The sequence below is a fragment of the Anoplopoma fimbria genome, chromosome 6 (genome assembly GCF_027596085.1).
Source record: "Anoplopoma fimbria isolate UVic2021 breed Golden Eagle Sablefish chromosome 6, Afim_UVic_2022, whole genome shotgun sequence".
Taxonomy (NCBI): Eukaryota; Metazoa; Chordata; class Actinopteri; order Perciformes; family Anoplopomatidae; genus Anoplopoma; species Anoplopoma fimbria.
In genome coordinates, this window is record NC_072454.1 from 24,550,534 (window position 1) to 24,567,240 (window position 16,707).

Sequence of the window (16,707 nt, forward strand, 5' to 3'; positions counted from 1 at the left end):
CCAGGATTATTAGGCCAAAAAGGTAATTGGGTTCACCAAAACAGACAAGACTACAGGGCTGTAATTTGAGGGCATCCTGCTACCATGTGGACGGAACAACAACAAATGATCAAGGATGATAAAAAAGTTTTCCATGTAGAGTTTGTGAGAGTGCACCATCCAAGAATGCGTAAGCAAGAACTACGAGGCCTCTGCGGAAACATTGATTCCTCCTGCATGTGATATGACAAGAAGATTTTGGAGCATCACAGATGAAAGGTTGAGGCACTCTTATGCTATATTCACACTACTGGCAATAAAGAAACGATCTACAACTTGTTTTCAATTGAAGCCGGTGACATGAAGCTACAAACTGATGCACTTGTCGCTACTTGACTGTCTACAAATTAAAGTATCACTGGCCTTGACCGCTCCAGTTTTTGGTCGGCTTTTATCTACCCACAATTCCTGTTCCGTTCCTTTGGAAAAAAATTGAAGAAAAAAAGTATTTATGCCGTTAGCCAGTTCTCAGTAGTATTTAACGCCATAACTACGTCAACAAGCACTTGAGATACACTTCAACGGCGACTCTGCAACATTGTAGCCGGCCACTTTTGTGTCTTTGTCCCTCGTAGTGTGAACATGGCATCAGGAAGATATACAATTTGTTAATCCCCTTCAACCCTTGACACATGTTACTTATCCGACCATGCACACATCAGCACACACTCACATATAGCTCCCATGACTGTATGTCTTTGTGCTGTCTGATGTCTCTGTCTTTTTTCTGCAGTTGCCAATTAAGCCCGGTTTCCTTTCTCCTTTTCTATTCAAAGGATCCGCCATGAATATCAGCTCTAACTCCAGATGAAAGGCACTTTATCAGTGAATTGTTAACAAAATTCCATCGTGTCTGTTTCTAGATAAGAAAGTGATCCTTTCCAATGCATTTTTTATAAATAGCTGAGAGTACAGCAGGGTCAGATACAATGTCTGTCTTGAACAAAGTCTTACTGAAATCTTTTGTGTATGTTGGCCGTGTCTACAGCTGACAGGCTGGTAGAAGGCCTTGGGCTAGAGAAAGGCCTGTGTCGACAGAGTCTTATATCATAATGTATGGTATTTGATAGACACTATGATCCACATTTCCATTTTATATGTCATTTAGGATTATGCAGCATCCTCACTATTAATGTCATGTTCTACTTATTGAGCTTCTCACACTGTTAATGCTGTACCAAGTCCCTCAAGCTGATGGAATGGGAGCTCATTGTCGTTTTCTAAACTTCCTTTTAGCTGTGTGACTACGCCCTTCGCATCTCCACCTGTAACACCCCAGGGGAGACCGTCCCCATCGCAGCAAGGAAACAGGTGGTGGCCACATGGGTGCAGGTCAAGAGGTTCCTGCAGCAGGAGATTGGCTCAAAGATGGACACTAAAGATGAGGTACCGTTCTCTGGGTCAGCTCAGAGCTTTCCCTGGTGCTTTGTTTTAGGTTGCTGATCTGCGTTTAGGGCCTAATCAATATTTAAAGCACTGTTCACAGGGTTTCCACGCATCCTAGAAATCCTGGAAAATAAATGTTCTAGTCATGGGAAACACATGGGAAAACGAGAGAAAAAGTAAAATGTCCTGGAAAATCTTGTGTTGTCCTGGACAATGTACCTTTCTCTTGTAACTTTCAGCTGAGAATGAACTATTAGGTTATTTATCAGAGCTCCCCAAAACGTATACCATTGCCATCTGGAAAAGCGAAGTTTTGTTCAGGATCATATTCACGTTTAAATGGTAGTTTATGGTAAATAGTATGCTGAATAGACTGCTATAATCTCTGCATAATTTAAGTTACATTATCCTTCAAATGTAAATATAAGTCACTGCTGGCTGGTAACTGTGGTAGATAGTATTATTATATTGTATAAACATGTAGGAGATGATTTAATAGATAAGCCAAAGCCATAGACTGCACGTCTTTTAAATCCACTTTCCACAGAGTGGAACAAATTAGTGTATGACGCAATCCCTGTCCATCAGACCAGCTAGGTCATCACTGAAAAAGTCCTGGAAAATGACCTCTGGAGAAGAGTGGGGACCCTGTGTTCATTACATTGTTGTCCAGGACTGGGTTGCACCAGTTACAGTATTCTTAAATCATTACAAAATTAGAACGTTAGCTTGCTAATCTAGTCCACTTGCCAGTCTAAAAAGCCCTATATACCCCAAGGTTTTATGTTAGAAATCTAGAGAATGGGTCCCAAGCATTTAGAAGCTACAGGATGCTAATTTTCATATGTTTGGCAATTTGCACAATTAGCATTATTCACATTCTTTAGTACAATCCTAAAGCTTTTCTGGGGATATTCAAGATGCTGAATCCACTCCCATTGGGCCAATTTTGATGAAGTTTCTGTCTATGTAGAAGTTCATAAGAATCCTGTATCAATTGGATTTAGCATATAGCTTTCATGTATTTGAAATGAATTGAATAATTTAAAATAGTTATACATTGTAAGTAAAAATATTCAAAATAATCAGCGCAGAAAACTTGTTACAATGCGTTGACACTGGAAAACTTTGATTAAGCAAGAGCACCTTTCACTTTAACTATTCTGAACCTTTATCAACCATATCCTCATCAACATCCTCTTCTCCAGACTCTATACATTGTTGTTATCTTCTTGCTGTGTGTGCATTAGCGGTTTGCAACATGCACTATCATAGTCTTAGAAGCAGTAGCTGGTACAGGCTGGGCCTGCAGCTGCACTTTGCTGTGGTAAATGGCTTTAACCCAGCTTTGCTGCTACAGCTGATAATGTCCAAAAAAACAACAAAAACCCTTGAGTATTACAATGTTTGTGATATGAAAAGGAATGTTAGTTTATATTTTCCTCTGCAGATATTTTCTATTTCTTGGAGGGGATGGTATCCCTATGTATACCATTTCTGAGATTTATAAAACTGTTTTGAAACCTTTTATAGTCCACCACAAAAAATGTGAAATGTAAAGAAGAGTGAATACTCGCTGAGTCAACTGTTAGATATAGCATAATCCTGTCAAATGCATAATGTATCCTGAATTACATTATGGTTCTTCTTTAATGTGCTTATAATATCCTAGCTGATGATGCCTGACATTTTTATAAATCTTTTTGATGCAGTAGGTGTTCCTTCCACCGTATCCATATTACAGCTTTGTATCTGCTGGACTGCGATCATTACCGTATGCCATATTTCCTGATTGTGCGGCTTTACCATTGGGACAGAAATGTGGGGAAAGCGCTGATACAATTTGTCAGTTGATTAGTCACCATAATCCTTGGACCATTAGAACAGCCAAGAATTTCCTGCACTACATTAGTCGCTTCAGCCTGATGTGCTTTGAGTCACAGCTGCACAAGGTTCGTTTTTCGCATTGCAAATTAGGAAATGCAGTGTTAATATAATTAACGTTAATCTCAATAAATCATTCATCAACTCATTTTCCACACAATAACAAGTCATACATTATCAACAAGGTCATCTGTGTTTTTTGACACATGCAATATGATAATCCCACCCCAGGTTCATGTATGATTTATTAGCAAACAATAATATATGTATACGTATTTTCTATAATTAAATTTAAGGGATTGGTGTATATCCAGCAGGGGACCGCATAGCTCAGCATGCATTGTTTTCTTCCCCATTTTTGCAGTGTGAGAACGAGGAGGTGTCAGCAATGACGCGTGTGCTGGTTGCAGTGGAGATGCTCCAGTGCAATAGGAACCCGAGGCATATGGAGTTCTCTGTTCCCAGTCTCTCCACAGTACGTAACTCTCCACTCACATTTTCCTACAGTAGCCGTTGCCCAGATGGTAACAACAGATGCCGGGATGGCCCATGGGCACACAGACCCTGTCTGCATCTCATCATGTGTCAATATCTTCAGAGATACTGTAGTTGCCTTCATAATAATGCTTTTGTTGGACCAAAACTAAGCCATCTGTGGAGAATCCCTCTCTTGATACTCAAGGCCCTTTGACCTTTTTCCACAAGTATGTCTCCCGTTCATCTGTCGCTCATCTGCCCACGTCCCCTCGGCTCTCCTCTTTCCTTTCCTCCCCATTTTCATTCACTCCTTCCTCTTCTACTCTCCACTTGTCCTCTCCTCATGAATTCTGTCAATTTTTTTTCAATCACCCCATTTTTCCTTGTCCTTATTTATTTTCCTTTTTCTTTCCACTTCTCTTCAATCCTTCTCCCTTCTAATTTTAGTTTCCTCTGTACCTCCTATCACTCCCTTTATTCCTCTTTCTACTTTCCTCTCCATTCTTGAGTGCCTCCAAAATTTTCTTCACACCTTTATTCCGTGTTTGTTCTTTTTTTTTCATTTTGTCTCTCCTTTTTTACTCAACTGCTCTGCTTACCGCCTCCTGTCTTTTTTCACTCGCCAATCCTTTCTTCTTTTCTGTTCTGCTTTTTGTCTTCCATTACCCTCTTTGCCTTTCCCCCTTTCACTCACTCCTCCTAATTTTCTCCTTTCCCTGATGCATTACTGTATCCCCCCTAATATTTTTCCCTCCCTTGTTTTTATTCTCTCATTCAATTGCCTCCCATCTTTTCTCACCCTCCCTCTTCTCATCTTTTCGCTCATTCAATCTCCCCCCTCTATACCCACATCCCCCTCCTCTCTTCCTCTCCTTATCCCTCACCATATCCCATTCCCCTCCTCTCCCCACCCCTCCGGTCTCCTCTCTCTTCACCCAAAAGCTGGTGAGCATGGCGTCAGAATGCAGCTGGACTGACGGTGTGGTGGAGATGCAGGTGTGGTGCCAGCTGGCTGCCTTCTGCCACCATGCTAAGGACCACAGTTTGGTGTTGTGCTGCACCGAGAACGCTCTGCAGCTGGAAGAAGCAGCAGCAAAAAGCCTCAACACCATGCCCTGTGTTTTGTAAGTGTAGTTGGCTGATTACAATTGCTTCAAACAATAAGAGAATTTTAGAAATGCCGGGTAGATCTGTCTTTTTTTTCCAACTCTTAGAAATGGGTAACAGAGGCAACATGTATGTGCTTTGTTATGGAAAGCACTAAGGAGGGTGTAAGGAATGGTTGAGATTTCTGCTTCCGAAGCTCTCTGAGGAGCAGGTGACATCTTGTGCATATTATAGAGTATTGCAGTTAATGAGCAAGCATTGCTTTCCCATTTTTTTAGTTTTTAATGAGGTTGCAAAGTTTCAGATTTTTCTAGGGCATGTCATATTTATTTTTTCATTTTGGTTGATTGTTTTGAGTTTGATTGACAGCTAATACATTTACTCATATCCCTAGGTACGGCCTGACTGCGGTGAACGAAATGCTGAGCAATGCCAGTTGTTTGCGAGGTTTGAGTTTAGTCCACGAGTCCAGTGGAGATCTACAAACTTACAGGGAGGCTATGAAAGTGCTTCTGTCCAGTGTCAGGTGCAGTTTACAGTCCGATAATGTATCGACTAATGCCTTGGGCAGCTACAAACTAGTTTATAAAAAGTTTCTCTTAGTTTGATCATTTTTTATTTCCAAACCCTATATGTGCTTGCTATCTTTTCGTGTCCATAGCTATGCAGAGATGGCTGAGAATCCAGCATTGTGTGTGGCAGCTGCCAGGCATTACTGGAACACATGTCTACCACTGACTGAGACTCCTGAGGAAAGATGGCAGCTCCAAGAGCCCCTGGAGAAGATTCTGGCAGCTCTGGTTAACACCAACATAAAGCATGCAAACGTATGGACCCTTCTTTATTAATATTCACACATTCATTCTAACCCTTATAAATTACTTTTACATGTTGGTGTCATGTGCAAGCAGGAGCCAAGGTTTGTAAGTTTTAATGTGAACAAAACTAAATCCTATATCCTTTGAGGTCTTCATCAGGGAAATGGTAAACATGAACTGTATATATATAGGCACAAAACTGATGACATGTTGTAGACAAAAAAATATACAGTTCAACACAAAGTGACCCTCCAGTTAAACATCAAAGTTTGAAATTCTGTCACAAAGGTTATAGAATTTGCAAAATGACTATTCAATATTTGGATGTATATATAAATATTGAAGAGATTTGAATAGAGGAGTTACAACATTTTCCATTACAATTACTGCAAGCAGTAATCCAGTGTGCAGATACTCTCAATCTTTCCTCCAAATAATCAGTTATTCAGCACCTGGCTTAAACGTCGACTGGCTCACAGCTACCCTTTTTGCATTTCTAGTGTTTTATGTTTAACAACAAGCATTATCAGTGGTGCGACTTAACTGCTCAGCAGGAGCAATACTCATGCACAGCAACAAGGGAAACCAACAGCACAGAGTCTGCCCCTCTGCTGAATTGCTCCAGCCCCAGCATCACACAAGTCTTTCCCGACACTTTAACTTTTTGTCCTGCCAGCTGCTGACAGGACAAAAGCACCGTCAAAAAAATGCACCAACAACAAAACGAATAACAAGTGCGCAAAACAAAAATTGAATGACAGCCAAACTGACCTTTATATTTCTTTCAACAACTTTAGTTTGGTTGCTCTAAAGCAAAGTAAAAGAGGCGTTAAAGTTCTTAAACTTGCTCAGTCATCTTTAATTGATGAAACACATTTTCTTCAGGGCAGAAGTTTGAGAAAGCATCTCCCCAGTGCTGCCTGTGGACAGCAATCCAGCCAGGGGGATAAACACTCTTTTGAATGCAAAATACCTTCAAATCCATAATTAAAGGGAGTTTATTTGAGGATTCAGAATGATGTTCATCTGTGGTGTTCTTTCCAACATGCCTTAATGACTTAATGTGATCTTTTTTTTTGATGCCCATGTGTGAACATCAAAAATAACTTCCTAACCAGGATAAGTGAACCCAGTAATGTTACATGCCCTGGGTGTGAAAGGGGATTGACAGATAAGGGGGCAACGTGATTAGACAGGGCAAGGTCAGATAGCAATTTATGTTATAAGTCAGTGAGCTTTAAGATTGACCAAACGCATATCACTACCAACGATACTCGCCTGCAGCATCCCCCTTTGTAGCGAGTTAAGTATTAATCCTTTCCCTTTTTTTTTTTTTCAGAAACAGGGCAAAGTGAAAGGCTTGCTGACCTTGACAGCACTTCCTCTTGGGAGTTCTAAACATGAAGCAGAAGGTGAGTGGTAAAAGAACCCTGACATGATTCAGTTGTGAAATTTCTGTTTGACCATTTTTTAGATGGCCTCATGTTTTGTTTTGCTTCCTGCTAGGAATCTGATTGGCCAACTATGTACTATAAATAATAGATGAAACAAGAATTTGTTATTCATTCCACAATAAACATTAAGCTTTTCACGCCTGTGACATTTGCATTTGGATTGGCTATTTAGGAGAGATGAATTTCTCAGATCTACATTAGATAAATGCATTATGAACACTCACTTACATGACAACACAGATCAATGATCTACATAGAATTTCTGTGTATCTATGTATGTGAGTAGATGAAGAGGACCTCACCCTGAGAGCAGCCATCTACAGTTTGTTGCTCAACATCCACATTGATAAAACGGACTGGAAAAGTGCCTTGCAGCTGCTGGACCAAGCTATCAGAGACATGCCTCGCACCAGACACCGGCTGTGAGTGAAAAATAAATAAATAGCACACAGGAGAGAGAGAAGATATGAGAGGAACAAGGAGGGTAGTACACAGAAATAAATCGTATTGTTTCTTCTTTTTTTTTTTTACCAGACCTCAGCTGAAACACCGAATACTGGTGAAAGCACAGCTCGGGAAATGTGTACTGATGGACATGCAGAAGTTACAAGACGAAGGAGAGCAGTGCTGTTCATTAATGTGGCACCAGGTGGCATTGTGTGCTGGCAACATAACCCAGCAGCTCACCTACTACCAGAAGTCCATCACCTCTCTGTTGGTAATGTTCTGGCACCATGTTTATATGATTACCCAAACTTGATAAATCAGCAGATGAATGCAGATAGATCAAGTTGGAAGCTGCCATATTAGAATTTTTCTAGTCATACAGTTCATTGTTTTATTTACCGGGTAGTCTTTTTGCCCTGAGCAATGGTAATATTTCTAGAAAAGTCTCTACCACCATCATGTGGAGCCACCATGTCAATGCAACTGTGTTTCCAAGTGCCCCTTGCAATGGTTTGTAATACAGGACGAGAGCTTCACAATTGGGATAAGTTAATGTTAGAATAAGAATTAGGCCAAGGATGAAAATATCCTTTTGACCATCCAAAGGTGTCACTTCATCCCAAGCTCTAGGCCACATAAAGGGCTATTTCCTGTCAACTATTAAGAAAATGAAAAATCGAAACTTTTGATTTGATTGATTTTTTTTGTTTGTGAACAGAGTGAAAAGACTCAGTCTGAGAAGGTCAGCCTTCTGCTAGAGTTTGGGGAGTGGCTGTACTGTCACAACTTCCCTAAAGCCCATGCCCAACATCAGGTCCAGTGGGCCATAGACATCCTTCTACATTTGGAAAGTGAACAGGCAGAAAGAGCAGGTAGAACTCACAGACTCATCTTATTCGTTGTATCATGACACAACTGTGTGAATGGCCAGTTAGTTGTGTTAATTATGCTACCGTGTACTCTAAGATCCAGAGGAAAAGCTAACAGATTTTTAGAATTCCCCTTGAGGGACCCATGCGGGCATGAAACGGATATCTCAGGGGTTTTACACAGTGTTAGTCTAAGCAGTAACATCTGATCCGTCTGATCCAGAAAAGAGCCGTGCCACAGCTTTTTGATAATTGCATCAGCAAAGGATTTCAGTGTTTGCACCTTCATTTTGATTGTGTAAACATTAAACCAAGCAAATATGACCAGACAAAGCAGCAGATTTCTCTACATCCCATGTGGGTACCCCACTGAGAACAGCATAGCACTATTTAAAAGACTGTGAGAAGTCTTCATTCTCCTGCTATGAGCCCAGTTTACTATTCCCTTAGAGACCAACTGAACACTCAAATAAAAGAAAAAGTGGAAACTAATTACAGAGATATGTGCCTCTGTATTTGTTAGCTTTATTTGTGATGCTTAGTGTAATGGCCGGTAATAATGCTGCAATTACTTTTACAGATTATTGTACATATGTGCCTTGTTTGCTGTTAAACTCTTTGTCACAGTTAATGTTATATATTATTTTTCCTCTAGAAGACGAGTCCAAAAAAAGGTGTTTGAGCTCAGTGGAATGCGAGTCCCTGGTGGGAGTCCAAGGCTTGTTATTGACAGAAAGTTTGTCAAATCTGAAGGAGGTGAGGCGTCTTGACAGCTTGGTAAGAGCACACACTCTGCTCGCTGTCATGGCAGACAAGACTTCACCGGAGCACCAGCTTAACCTGCTCAGAGCCTACGTCTTTGTGCTTCGGATATGGCAGGTACTGCATCTTTAACTTCTGAGGATGTGGAAGATAAGGCTGTTATTCAAATTCATGATTTATATTGAAGTTGAGTATGGAACATGCGCACATATGCACTGTCTGGCTCTCCAGGTGTCCATGGCAGTGGGTTGGGAGATGTCCAATGAGATGGCAAAGAACCAGCCACCCCAGCCTCCTCTCTCCGCTGGATCCAAAAAAGGCAAAGACAAAGGCAAAGGCAAAAAAGGGAAAGATGTAAGTCCTATTGCTCAAATTTCATTTAGAATTTCGTTGATTTACAGTCCTTCTCGAAGCGTGTGTAAAGTCCTAGGTATTACCTCCGAATGATAAATCGGTCACTTTACTTGTTTGTCAATAACAGACAGCTATCGTTTACCCCTCAGTCTGTATTATAAAAACAAACAAAGCTTTGAAATGCCATCTTGGGATTTTTATGATGTTCATAATGAGTTCAACATTTTATTTAAGCCTGATATTATTACACACAATACTGAAAATGTGTTGTATTTACTTGATTTGTTTGTGTCAGTAAATATATTCTTGAGAGGTATTCACGTCATTTTAGATGCTGACTGCACTCTCATAATAATAACAAAATATCAATTCTGTGTCTAATCGGTTTGAGCAGCCTACCCCTTCAGAAGAGAGACCTAAACCCGTTGTCTTGGATCAGGCTCTTCCTTCCACTCCACAGGACTGGGCTCGCTACGTCTGTCCTGAACAGGCCAGGCAAATCTTCAGAGCCAACAGTAACCCCAACTGTATCAATACAAACAGCATTACAAAGCAGGCAGGTTTCTTGGTGTCATAACTATACTGGTAGGCTATTGTCTCTGATTTCAGTCTTGTATTCAGCATAGCAGAGATTTGCTGAATACAAATCTGCTGGTTATATAAAAGTAATGGCTCAGCGGCCAAAAACATCCACTTGGTGTCAATGTCGCTCTTATAAGCTGTCATTTGTTGGTAAAGAAGAAGTTCATTATTGATCTGTGTGGGCCACATTTAGATGTTCTAAGAAGTTGAAACTTCAGTATTCTGAATGCAATATGTGTGGTTATCAATTATGGATTCACCACCATAATGGGATGTAAGTATGTGAGGATATTGGGTTTAACAAATTAGCAAAGTGTTCTGATAAAGTACCGGATAGTAATAATATGTAAAAAAAATTGTGTTTTCCTGTAAGAATATGATTTTTATTTTATTTTATTTTTTTTTTTTGGCTGTAGACTCAAAGCCTGTTTTATCTCGACATGCTGGAAAAGGAGCTCCACTCACTCTCACTAGACCACCTGACCCTGCCCATAATGCATCTTGCTGAGACCATTGCTCATGACCTTTTGGATAGGAGGAGCCTCTCCGACCTCTACCGACTTAGGTAAGAACGCTGGTAAATTAAACGGGGAAACTTCAAAGATATTACACGTTGGAGTGTTTTGGGAGTAGTACTGCACATGAGAGAAATATACAACCAATCTAGACTCCAGGTTTTTGACAGAAGAGGAAGGCATGGAGTTAAAAACTATCTCTGGTTCTGCTGCATCAGTTTTGATCTTTTTTCTAAACTGTACATTGCAAGTCTGAAAATGTAATCAAAATGCAATGCTAAACTGGTAAAAAAGTATTTTAATATTTCAGGCCATTTTTAACACATTTTACTTTAATTGAATTATGTGCCACTGCAATATATTGATTTAACTAAAGTCAAAATATTTCTCTATTTACAGTAAACAGTCCAAACCAAGAACTGATGAGAATCAACTTATTAAGGAATTAGTTACTTTTAGTTACTTTCATAAATCATGAAGTTACTTTCTTTGTCTCTTGTTGCTCTTTTTTTCCCCCAATTAGAATTGTGAGGTGCTGTAGCCGACTGGGTTTGGAGACACATTCACCGTATCATGAAAAGCTCCTGAAACTGAGTAAAATACAAGAACAAGAACAGATGGGGTATGACAACACGGCCGTAAAGATTTAATGGGGGTCCATTTTGCTTTAATGACCTGTGATATTATGTTCATGGTTCCAGGTGCCATAAAGTCATCGCTTTTTCACAGGAGAGAAAAGGCCTTCACAAAGCTTCCAATCAGGTCAGCCTGCTTCTCACAATTTATATATATAATTATTATTTTAAAGAAATAACTATTAAAGTAAATAACTTTTGACTTACTCTAGTTTTATTACTTCTCAGAGGAATATTGGCAATCGCTCACAGTTGACTTGTATTGATGAAGGAAATTTACTAGGGTGTAACAAGTTATTTTATAATGTGACACTGAGTGATGGAAAATAAATACATGAGGTTTACAACAGTCAAATTACTACAGTGTCATGAACCTGGATCAATTGTCTGCTCTCACATCAGTTATGCAAGATGATGAGATGATAATTGATAATGATAATTAAAAAATGTTGTAACTTGTCTCCATGTACAGTACTCCAGCCAGTTTATGGTGTGAACACATCAACACTATAAGAAACCTAGCAGGGCACATAAAGAAGTTTGTTTTTTTTGTTGCATCAATTTTTCTCATGGTGGTGTGAGTGTTTGTGTGTGTGTTTTCTACACTTGTATACAATATGTCTTACATATGTCCAACATGTTACCAGGTTGGCAGTTCAATTTTTTTTATCTGTTAATCATTTAAATCAATTTATATAAAAAGTGAATTGTCTATTATGGTGATTTCTCAGAAAGTTGAGGTGGATGAAATGGCTGTGTCTGGGCGACAGAGGAGTGATGTGTGTGCTCAGGATATCTGGCTGGACAAAGCTGAGGTTTGCCTCAGCATTGGGCTCCGTCAACCAGCCAGGCAGCTCCTGGCAGAGGCTCACTCTGTGGCTATGGTGAGTTAAAACAGAAGATCACAGTCTCCGAATCTTTTTTTTTCTTCTTTTTTTTTGTTAGCGGTTGTTAACTAACGCCACCCAACTAAATTTCTGTTTCCAAGATAATTTAAATTTCCGCTTGCTTTTCAGATCATAAACTTTTTCTTTACCTGGTGCCCTTTCCTCTCGAGTGCCTGATCGATACTCTGCATATGTAGCTCTCAGCAGAGATGAGAAGGAAGCCAGTTGGATAGCTTCTTAACCGCTCTGGAAAAAATCTAGTAACTGAGTTTTCTGTTTTCTATTCCATTATAACTCAATTTCCCTCTGTCCAGGAGCTCAGAGACCAGAAGGCAATGGCTAGAAGTTTGCTCAGTCTGGCCATTCTGGCGTGTGAAGAGCAGAACTTTGCTCAGGCTTTGATCCTGCTGGACAAAGCCCACCGTCTGGGTGGGGATGAAGAGTTCTGGTACAAGTTTACCCTCACCAAGGTAGCGGCTGTAGTGGGCCAGAGAGACCAAGACGCACACACCAAGGTATAGAAACACAGCCCTCTTAAAACCATCTATGGAACAATTACCTTATTTTTGAAGTGAATCCTTTACCATCATGCCTTTTCTTCTTTCGCAGGCTGAACAGATTATAAAACAAGGCTGTGTGGCTCTGAAGCTGGTTCTGGAGCAGCGGGTAAACCGAGCCCCAGAAATCACATTTTTCATCACCTCATTAGAGATGAGGTAACTCAAAACCTCTGTGGTCAAAGGACCCATAGCTCTGTCTTGTACTTTATCATTTGGATATTATTATTTTTAAGATAAACAATCCAGTTTGAATAGAAGTATGCTGTATTTAGAGGCCTTCCTGTTCAAAGGCACAAGATATGGGAGAAAATAATGTAAATCCTGATCCAATGAGATGCGTTGTGTTGTGCTCCAGGGGTGCCATTGAAGGTATACGTGCCCTTGGTGGCGGTGAACCTGGAGAGACGATCACCAACGAGTTTGTCCAGAGGCTGATGGCCGCCTGTGATACACTCAGAGAGTGTGCCAGTGGTTTCACTAAACTCGGCTATAAAGAACAGGCAGCGGAGGCACTTGTAGAGTATGCACATGGTCTGAGGTGAGTCAGACTGGAGTTTACTCCAGACTTGAATGTCAATGCAATTGCAAAAGGATTTTTTCTCTAAACCAAATTATATGCCGTAAATACAATGTTTAATCTACTTGGGTGCAGTTGGAAAGCTTTGACAGTTAAATCTTGAAAGTCAGCACATAACAGTTATTTCATTCTATTTTAACACCCACACCAGACTCAAACAAAATGGACCTCATGCAAGAACATGAGAGGCTAAAGTGTACCACCACCAATTGTTCTAACTAGGACTAAAAGCATTCATGTTTTCCCTAATGGCAGATTAACACTAATTCAATTACATTTAAATTACAATTACACACAACAGTAATGTTGCATAACTTGGTAAAACACAATATATGTACTTTTTGTTTAGAGTGCATAGACACATTAAAACTCACCTGGAAAAAAACATGAATGCTTTTAAATCCTTCATTTAGAAAATGGTGATGATGCACTTCACCCTCTTGTGGCAGAAATAAGTGGTACAAGAAGAAACATTTAGAAAAATCCCTTACCAAAACATTGTTTTTTTCTACCTTTTCTAAAGTCATAAACACAGTGGAATAACAATTTAGACCAGACAAAATGTCTCTCAGTGCTTCTGTAGCTTATGTTGCTGTGCTGAAATATGCAAATATACAAAATCTAACAAACCTATTAGTAAATTGTCAAGCTATCATGATGATAAAATGTTCAACTGAATATTATTTATACATAACTTTGTCCAATTATATGTTTTATTTTTGTTGATTTTGATACCATTTTTAGTCAGGGGAATATGATTTTAGGTCCTGACTACTCGTGAATTTCATTTTTACCTAAGTGAATAATCTAAGTACCAGGAAATTAATACTAAGTCTTCAAATCACTTGTACTTACCACATAAGAACAGATCTGTTCGTATAAGTTGTTCTTGCATGTGGCCCAGTCTCGTATACCCTATTTTACTCTGGCATAATTATCTCACTCACACAACCATACTCTGTTTTCTCCGTCTTTGCTCACCCTTCACAAACTTGCTCTGCAGAATCCTAGCCAACCGTACGACTCACACAGAGGACAAACAGCGCCTACTGCTCGATGGTCTATCCCAAATGCAGCTCGCTGTTACAGAGCAGGAACGTGTGGCGCTGAATGCTCAGAGAGTGCTCCCCCCACAGGAGGAGGTAAAAGTGCATGCATGTTCCTTGAAAATCCGACTTTCATTCTTGTAATTCCCCTTTCAAAAACCTTGGGAGGCATTTCATCCCTCAGACATTCAGAAAAACACTGCGTCTTCTGTCATCAACACTCTTAACCAGCCACTCTTCTTAACTTTCTTTGATGACACTGATCAGCAGTGAATGTGGCTGAAGATCAACAGCAGAAACAGAAGACAGAGAATGAGTAACTGATTATTAAAAAATTTGCTAGGCTGTTACATTCCAACTCAGAAGCTGAGTTCTGGCTAAGATTGCTGGCCCATTTAGGACGTGTGCAGATGGCAAAATGTTTGATCCTATTTAGAGAAGTATCTGAGCGTGTTTTTCAGTGTTGAGAGAAGAAAGGATTTTCCTGTAAATAGCCCTTTTTGTGGCTAAATGACAGGGAGAGAGGCTTTGTTTGTGCTCTCCGCAACTCAATTCCAAAAGAGTCTAATTACCCGAATCACAGTGAAGCTGCTGTATGAGGTTATTAAGGCCCTGTTGTATAAACTGCTGTTTATGTCTCAGAGATTATCTGACTCAAGCAGGTAAAGCCTCCAACACTGTTTCTTGTCAACAACAGATGGGTCGTACGAATAATATTTTATCCAGACACTAACACAAGCTGTCACACAGATGAGGTTATCTGAGAGCTTCGGTGCCAGAGATGGCTTGGCATAACACCGGCTGCTGCGGCCTTGATTTACATGCTGATGGAATCATGAATGAAGGGCTGATTGAACAGCTCTCAGACCTACTGCGAAATCTTGCTAAATTGAGTTTCTGATTAAATCGTCTGTTCATGTTTTTTTTTGTTTTATTCGTGGGAACAGCACGAACAATAGCAACAATACAATACATAAACCCCTGCATGTTTTCTTTTCTAATTTCACAAGAGATATGGCATCCTTTATCCAATGTAAATGAGAGGGGTGATAGCTAGCAGAGTGAGACAGACTTCCAAAATAGAGATAAGGCCAAAACATATGTTTGAGATTAGCATAGGTGACATTTACCATTATTCAGTGCCTCAGTGGACTCTGTGAAGTACGTTGCATTGTAAGACCCAGTGAGGGTCCCAAATAGAAGACATGGGGACACGTTTTAAAACTGACTGCCAATCCTCAGTCTTTATCTCTACATTGAAGTCCTCGGTCCGGATAGTGCTTTAATGATCAGAGGTCAAAAGTTGGCATGAGAAGAGTTCTGTGAAGCTTTGAAATGGATTCATAGTAAAAATGGTTTCAACCCAGGGAGAAGGAGGCATGGCAGGGAAACTAGGGAAGTGATTATGAATACAGTCTAAGAAGTGGATCCTCTGTTACTTCAATACACAAGTTAACAAATCAAGCCATTGGAGACTGAAATGAATCAGTGAGTGTCCTATCAGCAGATGGCACTGCTGCTTGAGTAAGTTTTGATATCCAACCTACATTGGAAACAAGAGACAACAGCTGTGATCACTGGAATCATGCTAATTTATTCATTTTCAGGAGCGTTAAATGCCATCTTTTGTTCCATATTTAATTTGGTTTTCCATCCCATACAAACCATAGCCCAAGTTTCTCATTCACCGTGTCTCACAATATTTGATCACATGCCTAAGTTGCTATTTGTCTGTGAACTCATCTCCACAGCCCACTCCTGCACCCAATTATTCACCACTTGAGAGTAATTGTTTCCAATTACCATTTTAATAGCAGTCAGATATTTTATATCATAAAGTGAAGGTGCTTCTGATTTCAGGTTGGCAGCCCATTTAAATAGGGAAGCAAATGGACTTCTGTGTAGTCTTCTTTATCATTTAAACTGGAGTTACTTGAGTTTGTCCCACAGTGTACTTTATCATCTAATGCTGCTTGTGCACACTTACAATGTAGAATGCATTATCTCTCTTTTTTTTTTTTTTTTTTTTTTATTATAATTTTTTCGTTGCTTCGTCCTTGCCAGAGTCATGGAGTGTCACTGGCAGCCATGCGGAGGCTCCTGCGCTTGCGACTGGCCCTGGCAGAGTTTTGTCTGGTCGTGATGGAGGAGCACTGTGCTGAGGAGAAACGCCAAGCTCTGGCCCGCGAGTGGAAAACCTCTGCTGAGATAGCACTGGAGGAGTTTACACGCTGCACACCTGAACCCAACTCTGTAGAACAGGTTAGTCGGTACACATACAACTCAGGCTCAGTTATGATGTATTGTA

General features: G+C 40.1%; 1 protein-coding gene across 1 annotated transcript in view; it reads left to right on the plus strand.

Annotated features, from left to right (window-relative positions):
* LOC129092541 (cilia- and flagella-associated protein 46) overlaps positions 1-16,707 on the plus strand; it is a 59,485-nt gene that overhangs the window by 18,937 nt on the left and 23,841 nt on the right. Inside the window, 21 exon segments of the mRNA XM_054600523.1 lie at positions 1,276-1,425; positions 3,674-3,784; positions 4,729-4,910; positions 5,288-5,419; positions 5,555-5,720; positions 7,051-7,123; positions 7,452-7,587; positions 7,700-7,883; positions 8,331-8,484; positions 9,137-9,360; positions 9,475-9,597; positions 9,992-10,153; positions 10,596-10,744; positions 11,218-11,316; positions 11,396-11,456; positions 12,061-12,213; positions 12,531-12,731; positions 12,826-12,932; positions 13,132-13,314; positions 14,357-14,495; positions 16,464-16,661. Coding sequence (XP_054456498.1) covers positions 1,276-1,425; positions 3,674-3,784; positions 4,729-4,910; positions 5,288-5,419; positions 5,555-5,720; positions 7,051-7,123; positions 7,452-7,587; positions 7,700-7,883; positions 8,331-8,484; positions 9,137-9,360; positions 9,475-9,597; positions 9,992-10,153; positions 10,596-10,744; positions 11,218-11,316; positions 11,396-11,456; positions 12,061-12,213; positions 12,531-12,731; positions 12,826-12,932; positions 13,132-13,314; positions 14,357-14,495; positions 16,464-16,661 — 3,087 coding nt within the window.